General features: G+C 46.2%; 2 protein-coding genes across 3 annotated transcripts in view; one reads left to right on the top strand and one right to left on the bottom strand.

The window, feature by feature from the left end:
* Positions 1 to 8,486, top strand: part of gmds (GDP-mannose 4,6-dehydratase) — an 80,119-nt gene extending 71,633 nt beyond the window's left edge. For both annotated transcript variants that reach the window (XM_029828919.1, XM_003974425.3), the window contains exons 10-11: positions 7,045 to 7,113; positions 7,711 to 8,486. In XM_029828919.1, the coding sequence (XP_029684779.1) occupies positions 7,045 to 7,113; positions 7,711 to 7,773 (132 nt within the window). In that variant the 3' untranslated portion in view covers positions 7,774 to 8,486. The remainder of the gene's footprint in view (positions 1 to 7,044; positions 7,114 to 7,710) is intronic.
* A 2,245-nt stretch (positions 8,487 to 10,731) lies between these two features.
* Positions 10,732 to 12,784, bottom strand: LOC101077061 (forkhead box C1-A-like). The gene has a single exon (XM_011615171.2). The coding sequence runs from the start codon at positions 12,485 to 12,487 to the stop codon at positions 11,042 to 11,044; it is 1,446 nt and encodes a 481-aa protein (XP_011613473.2). The 5' UTR covers positions 12,488 to 12,784; the 3' UTR covers positions 10,732 to 11,041.
* Between the last annotated feature and the right edge of the window lie 998 nt (positions 12,785 to 13,782).

The raw sequence follows: 13,782 nt of genomic DNA, 5'->3' as shown, positions 1-13,782 counted from the left end.
GGGCCGGTGTTTCCTGCAGTGTAATCTGAGTCTCTGGTGGAATGTGTGAACCACATCCGACTCCACTCCAGCCCCCGACTCACTCAATATCCCACTGTAAACAAAGTGACTCTGCCAGTGTTTGTGGAGGGACAGGTAGATGAACCTCCATCTCCAAATCATTTTGTGTGTTTCTGCGTGCACGTGTGTTTGTGCATGTGTAAAGTTGATACCGAGAGGTTAATTGTAGAGTGGCCTTTCTAATGTCCCTCTCTGGCTTGTTATCTTGATTGGGTAATTAATTCTGGGGCTGCTCTTTTCACTTGCCCCATTATTCATACACGTGCACACACACACACACACACACACACACACACATACACACCCTGCTGAATACTAAAACCCCCACATTCCTATAACCCTCAGGCTGCTCAGTTGCATTACTTTTCTTTTCTCTATCGTCAGTCTCTCCCACCGTTTCACTCTTGCTCAATTTATTTCTTTTCTCACTCAATCATTCTCACCGCTGCCTCGTTTGTCTTGCCGCCCTCCCTCCCACCTCCCTCCTCAGTCCTTTGCTCAACCTCAGTGGCGCAAGAAGCATTTTCACTGGAGCGAAACCCTTCGGTAAAGTCACAGTTAGCGCGACGCGACCTTTTACGGTTTTATCGTTTTTTGGTTGGTTTTAATGAGGCGATAAAAGTTTTCAGACACCAAAAGCCAAGTTAAAAACTGAAAATGGAACCAGCTGATCTGAACCACATTATAGTAATGTACTCAAAAATACTCAATGATCCGGTCTGTAAATCCATTCCGACTCTTTTTTCCCCTCCCTCTTCCCTTTTTCGACGACATTTAAACTTCTGTATTTTATTTCAACATCTACCTTTGCGGCGATCTATAGAATAAAGTGGTCTTCTTGGGGTCTTGAGCTTTTCCTCATTTTCCATCAGTGCTTGACCCTGCTCCCTGCTGATCTCTATGGATTTGTGGAGCCTGTGAGTACTTCCTTTTCTCGGGTGTTTTTCCTCCCAGCTTCACTCTATCACCAACCAACAGGCACAGAAACAGAGCGTTAGTGTGAGAAAGAGCGGTTGAAAGAGTGACACACTCATGCTCTTGGTTTCTGACTCTCCCTGTTTGGGCACGATGAGAACAGCAGATTTTTGAAGCTGATAAGTTGAGGAATGCTGCTCTGAGAGGAAATGGTGTTCTGGTGAGATGTTGCCTTCAGAATGCTTTTCCCTCCTCCTACTCCTCCTAAACATTGACACTAGTTTATCACCTCCTTCTGTCTCCCTTTACACCGAGCCTGCAGAACAGAGGACATTAGAGCAGCTATTGAAATCTACTGACCCAGGGCCCATGGGCAAGCCCATTCAAGCAGAGCTCGCACCTCCTGTTAGAACTTCTCCAATTTGTCCCTCATTTGTATGTCAGTAATGACATGCTGAATTCCAGGTAGGAAACAGCACCACAAAAAAATCCTTGGACCCACCACGACCATTATGCCACATGTATATAATATATAATATATTTTTTTTAATGTAAAAAATCAAAAACATTTAAAAGAGTTTCCCACTAGAAATGTAATAAAACATTTTTTATTTAAAGGCTAAATTGGGTAGGTAGCAAAATAATATTTTTTCAAATATATTTTAGGTTAAATCATGTTAATTATCAATTATTATTAATTATTAGAAACATAGTTTGTTCATTTGATGAACAGCAAGGCTCTATGGAGGTGTGTGTGTGTGTGTGTGTGTGTGTGTGTGTGTGTGTGTGTGTGTGTGTGTGTGTGTGTGTGTGTGTGTGTGTGTGTAAACCAGTAACGATCTACCTAAACATCATGGCCGAGTGTCAAAGCCCAGACAGTCTGAAGGAGTTCAGAGATTATGCAGTAATTAAGATAAGAGCTGATGACATTTTCCTCTCCCTCTCACTTTATACGGTGATTGTAAAGAATGTTGTTTAAAGAAGGGAAACTGCGCTGGGCTTTGATGTCTCCTGAAATATGAAACACCCCGGGGCCGATAGAAAAGGCAGCACACTGACCCAAACTACATTATACAACTGTGCAAACAGACTAAACACACGTTTCACTTTTGACTGGGAGGAACATAACTGCACAGTTTCAGCTTGACCTCAGTGGAAGTGAGCAGTCACCTGAGCCCCCCCCCCCCCCCCCCCCCCCCCCCCCTCCCCTTGCCTCCCCTCCGCTCCCCTTCCAGCCCTCGCTCTCAGTCTGGGCCTTTCTGCTGACTCTAGGAATTCTGATCGTTTTCCCGTCCGCAGGAATAATAGAAATCAGGAGTAGGGGCCTGGGGGTGGAACAGTAGTGAGGAGTCCAGCTCCACAGTAGTTACAGTGCGTGCGTGTGCGTGTGCACACATCCCTGAATATCCAGATGTGCCATATTTTTCTCCTCACACCAATAAACTTTACACACAAAGAGATTATCCTTGCACGTGGTCACAGACGAGTCATTTGCCCCCTGATTAGCAGCCATAAATCCTAAACTCCATCCTGTTATCTTGTGTACAACCTGCAGCTAAGATTTGGGGATTCAGAAAGGGCGCTTACACTATCGGCAGCCTCTCAAGTGTGTTTGGAGTGTATGTGGAGTGTGTCCTCAGCCCCGTAAATATTTATCACACGGCTCCCTGTGGAATTTTAATGAGCGCAGACGGAGAATACACAGGAGCCGCGAGCAGGGAAGAAAAAATGTAAAACAGCGAGGAGGTAAGGCCACTGACCACTGAGGTTTTGGCCTGGAATCCTCTCAATTGGCCTCCGTTTATGCTAATTGCTGCCATTTTCCTTCACAGGTGTGTGCCGTATATGTGTTCGCCGGTCCTTTTGGACTGTCATACATGTCAGCGTGTGTGGTGTGGGTGTGGAGAACATGCTCATCAGGGTGACAGGGCCACCCTTTAGAGGTCACTTAACACATTGTGTGTAGGCCAAGCTACATGGGGAGCCAGGGAAGGAAACCTGAGCTGTAACTCCCACAGTTCCCCCTCCCATCTCGCTCACACACACGAGCACGCTCACACACACTTCAGGCTTAGCCTCTAACCCCTTTACTAGGAGTGGCTCGTGACTGTCTTTAAATCTGTCTTGCACGGGGAAAAAATATTTAAAATCACAGACTTATAGAGCTTAAATTTAGGTTCCAGTTTGGCCTTAGAATTTCCTAAAATGCCAAACACATCAGGAATAATCAGGAATATTTCACCTTGACGGAGCCAGAGAAGGCTCAAAGTGTTTGTTCAGGCTGACACACGTTGACATGTGTAAATATGCAGAATGTTGTTTTCCTTCAGCTCAACTTAAAAGCTAAGTACTGTGTGAAAAACTGCCAGTACTGTGTAAAACTGTGTGAAAATATAGCTTAGATGCAGCATTTGCAAGAATCCGCTCGTTTTATGTGTTTTTGCCATTAAATATTTTCTTTGGCATGCGTAGAAGGAGGCTGCACTGCCTCTGTGTGAATACAAGGAACGAATATTCCCAGAAAAAAACAAGATGAGCAGGGCTCTGCTCATCACCACTAAGGTTTCTGGTTTCATCCCTCCTTCCCAGCAGATGAAACTGGGGGCCTTTTGTGTTGTGAAGGAAGTGATAAGCTGAAGCGATGCTGGCGGAGGCGCGTTAGAAATCGACCAGTGACAGATTTGTGGCTCTGGATCTCAACAACTAGAAATGATGAAGCTTTATTTGGGAGCGCGTCCCCACCTGCACACACTTAAAGCAGCAAAGACACCTGGTGGAGCACCGGCAGCCTCCATGTTCCAGCAGAGATGAATCCTCATCTGCATGTTGTCGTCCTCATTCATTTTTGGGTGCTTGGAAAAAAAAGCCTGGGGTCAGGGTTGAGTTCTTCCATTCGTAGTACACCGAGGTCAACGGCTGGAACATCTGGGTCCAATCAGAACATCTGGGTTCTGCTGGGGACACTGAGATTCAAACTCTCACAACATTCTCAGCCGCTCCGCTGGAATTTCTTTGAAGTCTGTAGTTGCAGGCCCATGTCCACTACTGTACAAATCCCAGAGATGCTACTGGACTTCCAAAACCACATCAGAGCTGGCCAGGATGCAGCCGTCAGAGCAAGAGCAGAGTTCAGAGTGTTTGATCTGCCTCCTGTAGGGGGCTTAGCTTTAGTGACATGAACAGTATTTGGACATATGTCGTACATACATACAAATATATAAAGGATGTCACAGACAGGTTCTGTACAGCCGTGTGAGTTTATTAATACTATAGAGAAAAGGAAAAAAAGACTGTTTAATAGGGGTTATTACAATTAGTGATCGAGGAAATATATAAAAATAAAATCTGAATTAATTTCACATTTTATCCAGATCTAAGGCGGTTAAAAACAAGCACTTCAAAATAAAGTGAAAAAAAAAAAAATTCATAAAATTGCCCACATGCTGCTGGGTGATTATGCAAACCCTTTCATTAGCAGCACCAGATAATGTTAATCTCGTTAGGAAAGGGAGAGTATCACCATTTCAAAGGAAGTGTGCATCCACTTGGGAGGACAGGATGCCGGCTGAACTGTGGCTTTTGCTGGCTCAGTGTGTCTCACATCCACAAGGAGATGCACATTTCCTACCATACAGAGAAAAATGTAAGTCTGCGATACAGGGGCCGTGTTTGTGAGGCTCTTATCTGTTGCTTGGTACTTTTAGAAGTGTGACTCTAGAACAGACATGGAAGCAGCACTGCTGTGCATCAGTGGAGCCTCGGTGGAGGGGAGTTTTTAAGAAACTGCAAAGCCAGCCAGCTGCATGTGTCTCTTTTAGAATCGGACCATCTGTCACCTGCACGGGGTGATACGAGCACTGTGACATGTAGTCCTATAGGCATGTTTCAGCCACATGCTCAGCGTATCTCCTTAAAGATCATAAGTCACTCAGCATGGATCACAATAACCAACGTGCACAAAACCATGTATGCGCCTGAAACGTACGTGCCTGAGCCTTTGTCCAACCTGACGTGCTTTCTCACTAAGTGAGAATCTGTAAAGTGTGGCGCTGCTCACAAAACAACATGTTTCCTTTTGAGTCAGGTCATGTGAACCTGAGTGAAACAGGAAATGCATTCTTGAGGCTGTCAGTTGGAGTGAATGGCGTATTGGCACAGGCTCCCCTCAGCGTGTACTTAAAGGTTGAAGCCTTAGTCATGCATTGTTCTTTGGCATTTCTGCAGCGAGGTGCTGCTGCCTGCTCATTTTAGCCTTTCTCGTATCTGATAAAACACGCCATCTGGGCACACAGTTAGCTTGCTCTGTTAGCCGCTCTTCAAAGCCGCACCAGTGTTCGTGACCAGACCAGTGTATTCAATGCCAGCTCCTAAATATTATCCTTTAGAAATTTAATCAATTTAATTATGAAGCAAGTGGATTATTAATATAATTGTGGAATAAGTCACCCTGTAATAATTGCATTCAACTAACATGATGAATTATGTCTGCGTGCTGTGGGTGATTAGTCTGAAACTGTTCCGAGTTTAGCCGCAGAGCCAAAAATGTGATGTGAGTAATGTGCAAAGTCGGTCATATAAGAAAAGGCTCGTGGAGACGGGGGAAGGGGGGAGTTGGGCCGTGGTCTAGCTTATCATCTCTGATCTGAAGTCACAATGAAGCATTTTCAGGTGGAACCGAAGCAGTGAGAAGGAGTTGAGGCCACATCAGCGTGTTGGGAGTGCACAGCTAGTGTTCTGTGCTTGGTGTCGTGAGGGGAGGTTTGATTAAACACCTCTGAGATGTCAGTTCGTGCTCCGTTAGAGGTGAGACGGTTCTACCTCAGTCCGCCTTGAAAGTGAAAAGAATGTAGAAACACTGCACCCAATTAATGCAACCACATCTGTTATTCCAGTCAGTAATTTGCTTCCACTTTGTGGCAACAATTTTGGAGTCTATAAAAGAGTCGGGTTTCCCACCATAGTGGGGAGAACCCGAGCGGGTCTGCCCTCATCCCATATCATTTCAGCAGAACCGCGTTTTGCTCCCGATCTCCCGAGCCGGACAACGGAGCTGTGATTATATTCTGTCAAACACTTCCACCCTTTGACTCAGCATGATGGACAGCAGCAGTCGCAGGAGCATTTAACATGTCATCAGTGCAAGATCTGGGTCAAAGTAAATAAGAATTTACAAAAGAAGCTCCTCAGTGTCTCAGTTTCCCATTCATCACACCTGAAAATTCTTTTTACCTGTTTAGCTGCTCAGGTGATTAGCACCTTTCCCATTTAAATCCACCCACGTCCAAGTTAGCAACGTTAGCGCCGACTGCTGCACGCATGACTCCATACACGCTCTGAACGTGTTTAATGCACAAGTATAAATCTGCTTTAATGTGCTTGTGGCTGCAGGAATGTGAATCCCTCCCAGTTTCCAAAAAGTCTTGTGGGGAAACATTCCCGTAAGACTGTAGTCTTTTGTGGCAGCAATCAATGCCCGTGGATTTGGAATCAGATACACTCGAGCTGAAACGTCCAAATTCTGTACGCTATAATTTTAAACTGCATGCAGGGAGAAGAAAGCATCGAGGATTGATTAGAGAACGGCCAGTGGAAGTTAGCTAGGGAATTCTTCAGCATCCATTTCAATACCATAAACGTGCTTTATCAGACCTCTTTAAGGCGGCCCGATGTTTCTGGGCCCGTCGGTCGTTACCAAAAACACATCCGTGGAAATACGAGTTTGTTTTTGCCGTCTGTGACGGACGCGGGCTTGAGCTGGATGTTGAACCCGGGGCAAAACCCAGCAGGGGAAGGGGCGTTCAGAGGAGGTTGGAAAGGTTGTACCACAAGAGTCCCACAATTCATTATGGCCCAGTCCGTCTGGCACAAACCGGGAGGTCTGGACGGATCCGTGGTTAAAAAGCCACGAGAGAGGATTAATGACAACGAGGATCTCTGACCTCCGTCTCCTCCCTGGAAGAGGAGAGAGAGAGGGGGGGGGAGAGATTTTGTGTCGCTGTGGCTCGAAACTGACTGTTTGTTTTTCCTTTTCTTTCTCTCCTTCGTTATCTCATTTTTTTCCAACAACAGGAATTCCTACAAGGCGACAACAGTAAGGCCCAGAGGGTCTTAGGATGGAAGCCAAAGGTGACCTTTGAGGTACGCAGGAATCTGCATCTTAGTGAGAATCTTCTGCTGCATGAGCCCGGGCAGGGAAATATCATGGAGGCGTCATGGAGGACCAGGCAAAAATAGCAAACAGACATTAAAATTCAGGCGAAATGATTTATGTTGGAGGCAGAAAACAGCAGGAGATCGAAGTGCCCATGTTTTTCTGACAGTAGGAGGGCAGGAAGGAATTCTGAGAGCGGAAAAATACAATAAAATGACATGCTGGATCAGATAAAATGAGTAAAGAGCAGGCATGTCGCCTATTTCTGTCGCTCAGAGGATGAGTTGGGCTCATGTACCTTTGACTGGTTTTCAGGGAAACATTTGGAAAATTTTATCTTCAATCCTCAATAAACAAATAAAAGAACTAAAAAACAGCCATCGCCTACAATTGCGCAATTCCTGTTTTTATATGTTTTCATCTGCCAAACATTTTCATTTTCCAAGAACATTGATTTAGAGACTGAATATTAGATATTTAATATTTATTGATGCAACTTTTTTTTTTTTTAAGAATATATCGTCTTATTTACGAATCTGCTTCCTACCCATCGTCTTTGACCTTTGACCTCCTGCGTCTTGCAGGAGCTGGTGAAAGAGATGGTGGACATGGACCTTGAGCTCATGAAGAAAAACCCAAATGCTTGAGACCAGATCCAGAACCAGAAGCAGGAGCCCTGCAGACACTCCTGAGTCCGAACCACCCGAACCGGTGGCGGACCAACATTTGCCTTTTATGATTTCCTCACTTTGCCTTTTGTCAGACGCGGTTTCGTGTTTCTCGGGTTACTTGTTGTAAAAAAATGAAGGTGCTTTAAATTTTTCTTTGTTTTATTTTATCTGGAATATTAAGAGGTTTTATTAATTATCTATTGTTGGAACTCTTTTGGTATAATGAAGATTTTACAATAAATTCTGAACCTTTGCACGTTATGTTCATGATCGTGACTTTTGTGCGTGTGTCTGGCGCCCTGCGGGTTTCTAGGATTTTTATTTGCACACTGAACTCTTGTTTTCAACAGGAAGTCCGTTTTTCCCATTCCAACAGTTGGGTTTTCTCCGTCAATCCGATCCTGTTCTGTGGTAAATATTTATTTCTGTTTCAACGGGTTTTTTTTTTTTTAATCAAAGCCGAGTTTTAATTAAGTTTGCCTGATTTTCTTAAATGTGTTTTTGGTTTAAATGAAGTGTCATTCCGATTTTCGATGTGATTTAAGACGGTTTATTCTCCAATCACTGCTCAAGGCCTTGTTATAACTAATGAAGTGTTATTACTATTGTAATTATTATTTCCCCCTTTCTGTATTAATTGCGCATAGAAGTGAGACTAAACTTGCCAAATTCTGTGGCGCAGTTTAACTCGTACAGAGGCTGAAATGTCATCTTTTTTTCTTGGGTTTTGCGGGTACACACGCACGCACACACGCACACATCCTTTTTTTTAAAAAAAAGTCTGTGATCGACCTGGACAGCGCTGCGTCTGCTCAGTGGAGTCCAGATTGGATCCAGATGTGTCTCCGGGGTTGTTTTCGAGCCCCTGAAACCACACACACACTCTCTCACACACACACGCGCGCTCTTGCAGGTGCACTTGACGGGCCTGTGATGGGCCGTGATCAGGTTTACTGTTGGCACTCTAATCTGGATTCTTGGTTCTGGAAACCGAACCTTTGAAGCTCCTAAACACACGTTTAGAGGAGATTAAACAGATGAACGCTCAATTTAATCCGACGAGGTGGCCGCAAATCCCAGAAATCCACGCGAGTTTGTTTTCTGTCAGTCTAATGGACAATGACGAGCCACGGAAGGAAAATCTGATCAGGAGTTTTGAATCCAACCCGTCGGACGTTTTCACTTTAAACGAGGATCACACCAATTAATCTAGTGCTAATAATGGTGGAATCAATCCCCCACTTCTGCTTTAAATTAGCCTTCTTTCTTAAAAAAAAGATAAATGTGTAATAATCCATCATTTTAGGCCTGTTGCACGAGGAGCAGCGGGAGTAAAGACATCACCACCGTGAAATCCATGTAGAACATCTCATTTGTGACAGACAGCCGAGGCTCGGGGGAGCTTTGAGGTGCATTCTAAATTAAAGATTTGGGACGTTAAATATTCCTCGAGGAAAGTCGTAAAGTAGCAAATTTGTGTTCAATTCTGCGGGATTAGAGAGTTCCTCTTTCGGGCTCGAATGCGGAGTTCAGGAAAACGCGCACGGCTCTTCTGTTTTTGTACTGGAATCTAATATTAGATTTTCAGTCCTGATTGCTAAATTTAAATCTAAAGTCTACGCGACAACCTCGCGCTGTATTTCAATACTGGCGCTTTGATTTGGAACCGAAATGTTAAACGTTTCGATCCATCTTAACTTGGAAAGCCAAACCAGTTCGCAGACATTTTTGCGTCACAACGTGTGTCACTTGGCCCTATTTTTTAATTACTTTCCTTTGTTTTTACTTGTTTGGTGTTGTGCAACAAATCAGGCCCTGCGAAAAAGTGCAGCCTGATGCGTTCAGGTGCCAAACGGAGCTCACACGAGGCCGCCTGTGGCTCTGCCATCCAATAATGTGTCAATTCCTGACGAGTGAAGTTTGTTCCTGTTTTCTTCTTTAATTATCTGTAAACCGTGGTGGGGGCCGCAGCCCCGCGGAGCCTCTTGCAAAAGCTTCCAGACTTCATTCTTATCCACACCGACGCTCAATTAACAAGACTGATCTGAACCATCCGAACCTTTTAAATGACTGCAAACATTTTTCCTGTGGGTTTAGTCTAATCCGTGTTTCAAATGTCTCTCTGCATCTGCCCCCCCGCAGCACCACTTGTTTGCCTCAGCTTTATTGGCTTGACTCATCGCGTTGGTGGCCCTTGGGAGCGTTTGCGCGCTGTAATTTTGGCGTCTCCCTGACTCATTAACACACACACACACGCTCACACACACTCGAGGTTCCTGCAACAACTGCGAACGGGCCAATAGTCTCAGTTTTACAATCAGGAAAGTGGGAAAAAAAAGGGATTTTAGATGAGGTTAATAATAACAAGGTGCTGCGCGCATCGTGTCAACGTTACACGCGTAAATTTCAGCTATTTTCCTCCATTTTTGGACCTAAAGCAAAGGGTCGCTCTGTTTCTATAGTGACAGATTAACTCTGCTAATGAGGCCTGTCACGCGTGTTTATTTACCCCCATTCTTTTTACCTGCCTTCTTTATTAAAGCGTGAATTTGACTTAATGAATTTGACCTCCGAGTAAACATTGTAAAACATGAATAATTCCGTTCACCTTTTTGTGTGTAAATAGACGCTGTAGATTCTGATGAACTCAAACCTCACGCACGCAGGCCTTGAACCCACTGAGGTTCCATAATTTGTAGGACCGCCTGATATCTTATCTCTGCAGCAGCCTGACCTCCGTCTGGTTCTTCTAACTCTTATTGATTTAGTTGATTTAGTTTTTGGATTATTCGATTATCTGAAAAATCACTCGAGTTAAAATGAAATAGATGGCACTTTATTAAACAAACAAAATGTCACGCCTTCAAAATGGTTTAGACAAAAGGACAAAATGAATAAAAAATAGGCTGGTGTAAACTACAAAGACCCCCCACCCCCCTACCCCCCATATTTCTACACAAGAACCGGGACATTTTAAAGAAATAAAAAATTTAAAAAAAGAAAAAAAAAAGATTTTGGTCCTTGATAATATCCACTCTTCCTTTTCCTAAAAATAAATTACTATATGAGGATATAATTTAGTCATGTATTAGAGCCAAAAACAGACTTACGTGCTCGTGATGTTACACACGCCTCGACAGAGTCTGAACCTCTGGCGTCCGTTCGTTGTGTGAACAAAAGACCGAAAGTACAGAAAAATATAGGAAACATATATTAGTCATTAATTTAAAGGGCGGGTTGCTGTTCAGAACTTGCTGCAGTCGTAAACGAACGCTCCTGACGTGCGGTACAGGGACTGGCCGGACGGGAAGGTCATCTGACAGCTGTTATTCCCGTTCACCGGGGAGCCGTTCAGGCCGATGCGCTGCGACTCAAACATCTCCCGCACCGAGTGGAAGTTCTGCTGCTGCGCCTGGTAAGCCGGGCTCAGGTGGCTCAAGTCCCCGTACCATGACGCCAGCCGCCCCTGGTGCGCATGGTGGCCGTCTTGGCCCGCCTGGCTCCCGTTGCCATGTCCGAGTGGGGAGGCGGTGGTCGTGGTGATGCAATAGTCGGGTAGAACCTCATCAACCGTGGTGGACGGTGCCAGGTGACCCCCGGATGATCGGTCCCCTGCGTACAAGCTCATGGCTTGCATGTTGCAGTGGTAGGTGGCGTTGGAGTTCGTGGAGATGTTCTGGTTGCAGGTCGCGGAGCTGTAGGCGGGCGTCTGGTTTGGGGAGTAGTTGAGCGACAACGACGGGGTGATACCTGTCCTGGAGGAGGCGATGATGGGGGGGGAGAGCTCTGCGTGCGGGGAGCCGCGCAGGGTGGTCATGATGTTGTCGACGCTGAAGCCCTGCGCCGGGGCCTGGCTGTGGTGCTGGTGGTGGTGGTGGTGGTGGTGGTGGTGCTCGGGCCCGTCCATGCTGAGTGACCGGCTGGAGGGCACGCTGTGCGGGCTGCCGGCCGACATGCTGCTGCTGCTGCTGCTGCTGCTGTCAGGGCTCTCGATCTTGGGTACGGCCGCGATCAGGGTCGGGGAAGCGGCCTGAGGTGGAGTCGTGGTCCCGTTTTCCGTCTTTATGTCCTGGATCCGGACCGGTTGAGATCCCGTCACATGGGTGTCCTGCTCCCTGCCTGGGGTGCGGGAACAGGGGTCCTTTTCCTGCCGCTCCTCTTTTTCCTTCTGCACATCCTTCTTTTTAAACCTCCTACGGCGCCGTAAGAAGCTGCCGTTCTCAAACATGTTATAGGAATCCGGGTCCAAAGTCCAGTAGCTGCCCTTGCCAGGCTTCTTATCGTCCCGGGGCACTTTGACAAAGCACTCGTTCAGAGAGAGATTGTGCCTGATGCTATTCTGCCAGCCCTGTTTGTTCTCCCGGTAGAATGGGAACCTCTCCATGATAAACTGATAAATCCCGTTCAGCGTGATCTTCTTCTCCGCTGAGTTCTGGATGGCCATGGTGATGAGGGCGATGTAGCTGTATGGAGGTTTGACCATGTCCTTGGGCTGGTGCTGAGGCGTGTACGGCCCGTACGCCCGGGCCATGCTGGCTGGGTACTGCTCGTGGGCCGCATGGGAGTACATGCTCATGGGCGCCGGCATCCCGGTGTATCCTCCTCCGGCCCGGTAGTAGCTCTGGTCGCTGCTGATGTACGGAACAACTCCTAAAGAGTTGGGGCTGGAGACGGAGTAGCGCGCCTGCATCCTGCGCAATGCGTAAACCCTCTCCAAGTGCGTCTCCGCAGAAGCCTTCACAGCTCGAGCCGCGGCCCTGTCAGAGTTTCTCCTCCCTGCGCGTCTTCTGGAAGTCCCCTACGCGGCAGCTCGCCCCGGTGAAGCGGAATGTGGGCGCACTGCGGCAGAGAACATTTGAGGCGCAGGCGGCCGAGAGGCTGGAGGAGCAGGAGCCGACACGGGTTTTTTTTTTTCTCCGCTCACGTTTTTCTTCCCTTTTGGCTGTTCGCGCTGCTCCTCCCCACATGTGTGCTTCATCAGCCAATTGGAGGGCGAAATGAACTTGTGGAAACGCTGCATGGCGACAAAAGTTACTCCACTCCCCCCCCCCGTCCTCCTCCTCACCCCCCTCCTCTTCCTCCGATCCCCCTCTTCTCTTAGCTCAGACGTGGATTTATTTAATTTCGTATTATTATTATTATTTACAGAAGTCATTTGCTGAGTGTGATTCTGATCCAGGTTTGGCTTCGTTGCGTCCTCAGACGGGCCGCCCGGCCTGTAGTTCACCTGGGAAAACCTTCCCTCGGTCCGATGATGGATGCTGATGTGACAATCTTCTCAGCTCTCTGAGTAAACACAGAGATGAAGGGCTGCGGAAGAGCCCTGTCCTCTCCGTCCCGCACGACCCCGGCTGTGCGGGGGGCGGTGCGTGAAACCTAATCAAGGGTGAACTGAGGATCATTTGGTGAAGGTGGGTGAGAGTCAGAGCTTCTCTGGCCTCCAGCTCACGCTGAGGTGAGATGTGCGAGGATGGCGACCCCCCCCCCCCCCCCCCCCCAGATGTTCGTTCACACCGACCAACGAGTCAGTAGAACTCCACAAACGCTCTTTTATGTGAACAGAAACGTTAGAAAGAAAATAAAGAAACAAACAAGCAAAAAACAAGGTTGTGGATATTTTAGAAGCCCTCAGAGATAAAGAAGCTCAGCTCATCGAAATATTTACTTTCTTAACCTAACTGAGGACTAAAAAACAACATTCTAATTGATTTATTCTGCTATTCTCGCGTGGTATTTAAATAAGTTGCTGTCTTGTATTTCTGTGTGTATTTCTGTCAATGCGACGCATTTTAATCAACAATCTGAAATATCTGAATTAATTGCTCGATTCAGTAAATGATGTTTGGGCGCAATTATTTGCTGGTATTTTTAAGATACTGAATTTTACAAATAGGTTTTTATAAGGTTTATTTAATGTCATACAATTTAACCTTAAAATATTTAAAAAATCTACATTTTGATTGAAAACAGTTGAATGCGAATCGA

This window comes from Takifugu rubripes, chromosome 20 (genome assembly GCF_901000725.2).
Source record: "Takifugu rubripes chromosome 20, fTakRub1.2, whole genome shotgun sequence".
Lineage (NCBI taxonomy): Eukaryota > Metazoa > Chordata > Actinopteri > Tetraodontiformes > Tetraodontidae > Takifugu > Takifugu rubripes.
This window is presented reverse-complemented; position numbering and strand designations above follow the sequence as displayed.

Excerpts from the sequence above, each read along its gene's own strand:
- LOC101077061 (XM_011615171.2), bottom strand. The coding sequence starts at position 12,487 with ATGCAGGCGCGCTACTCCGTCTCCAGCCCCAACTCTTTAGGAGTTGTT.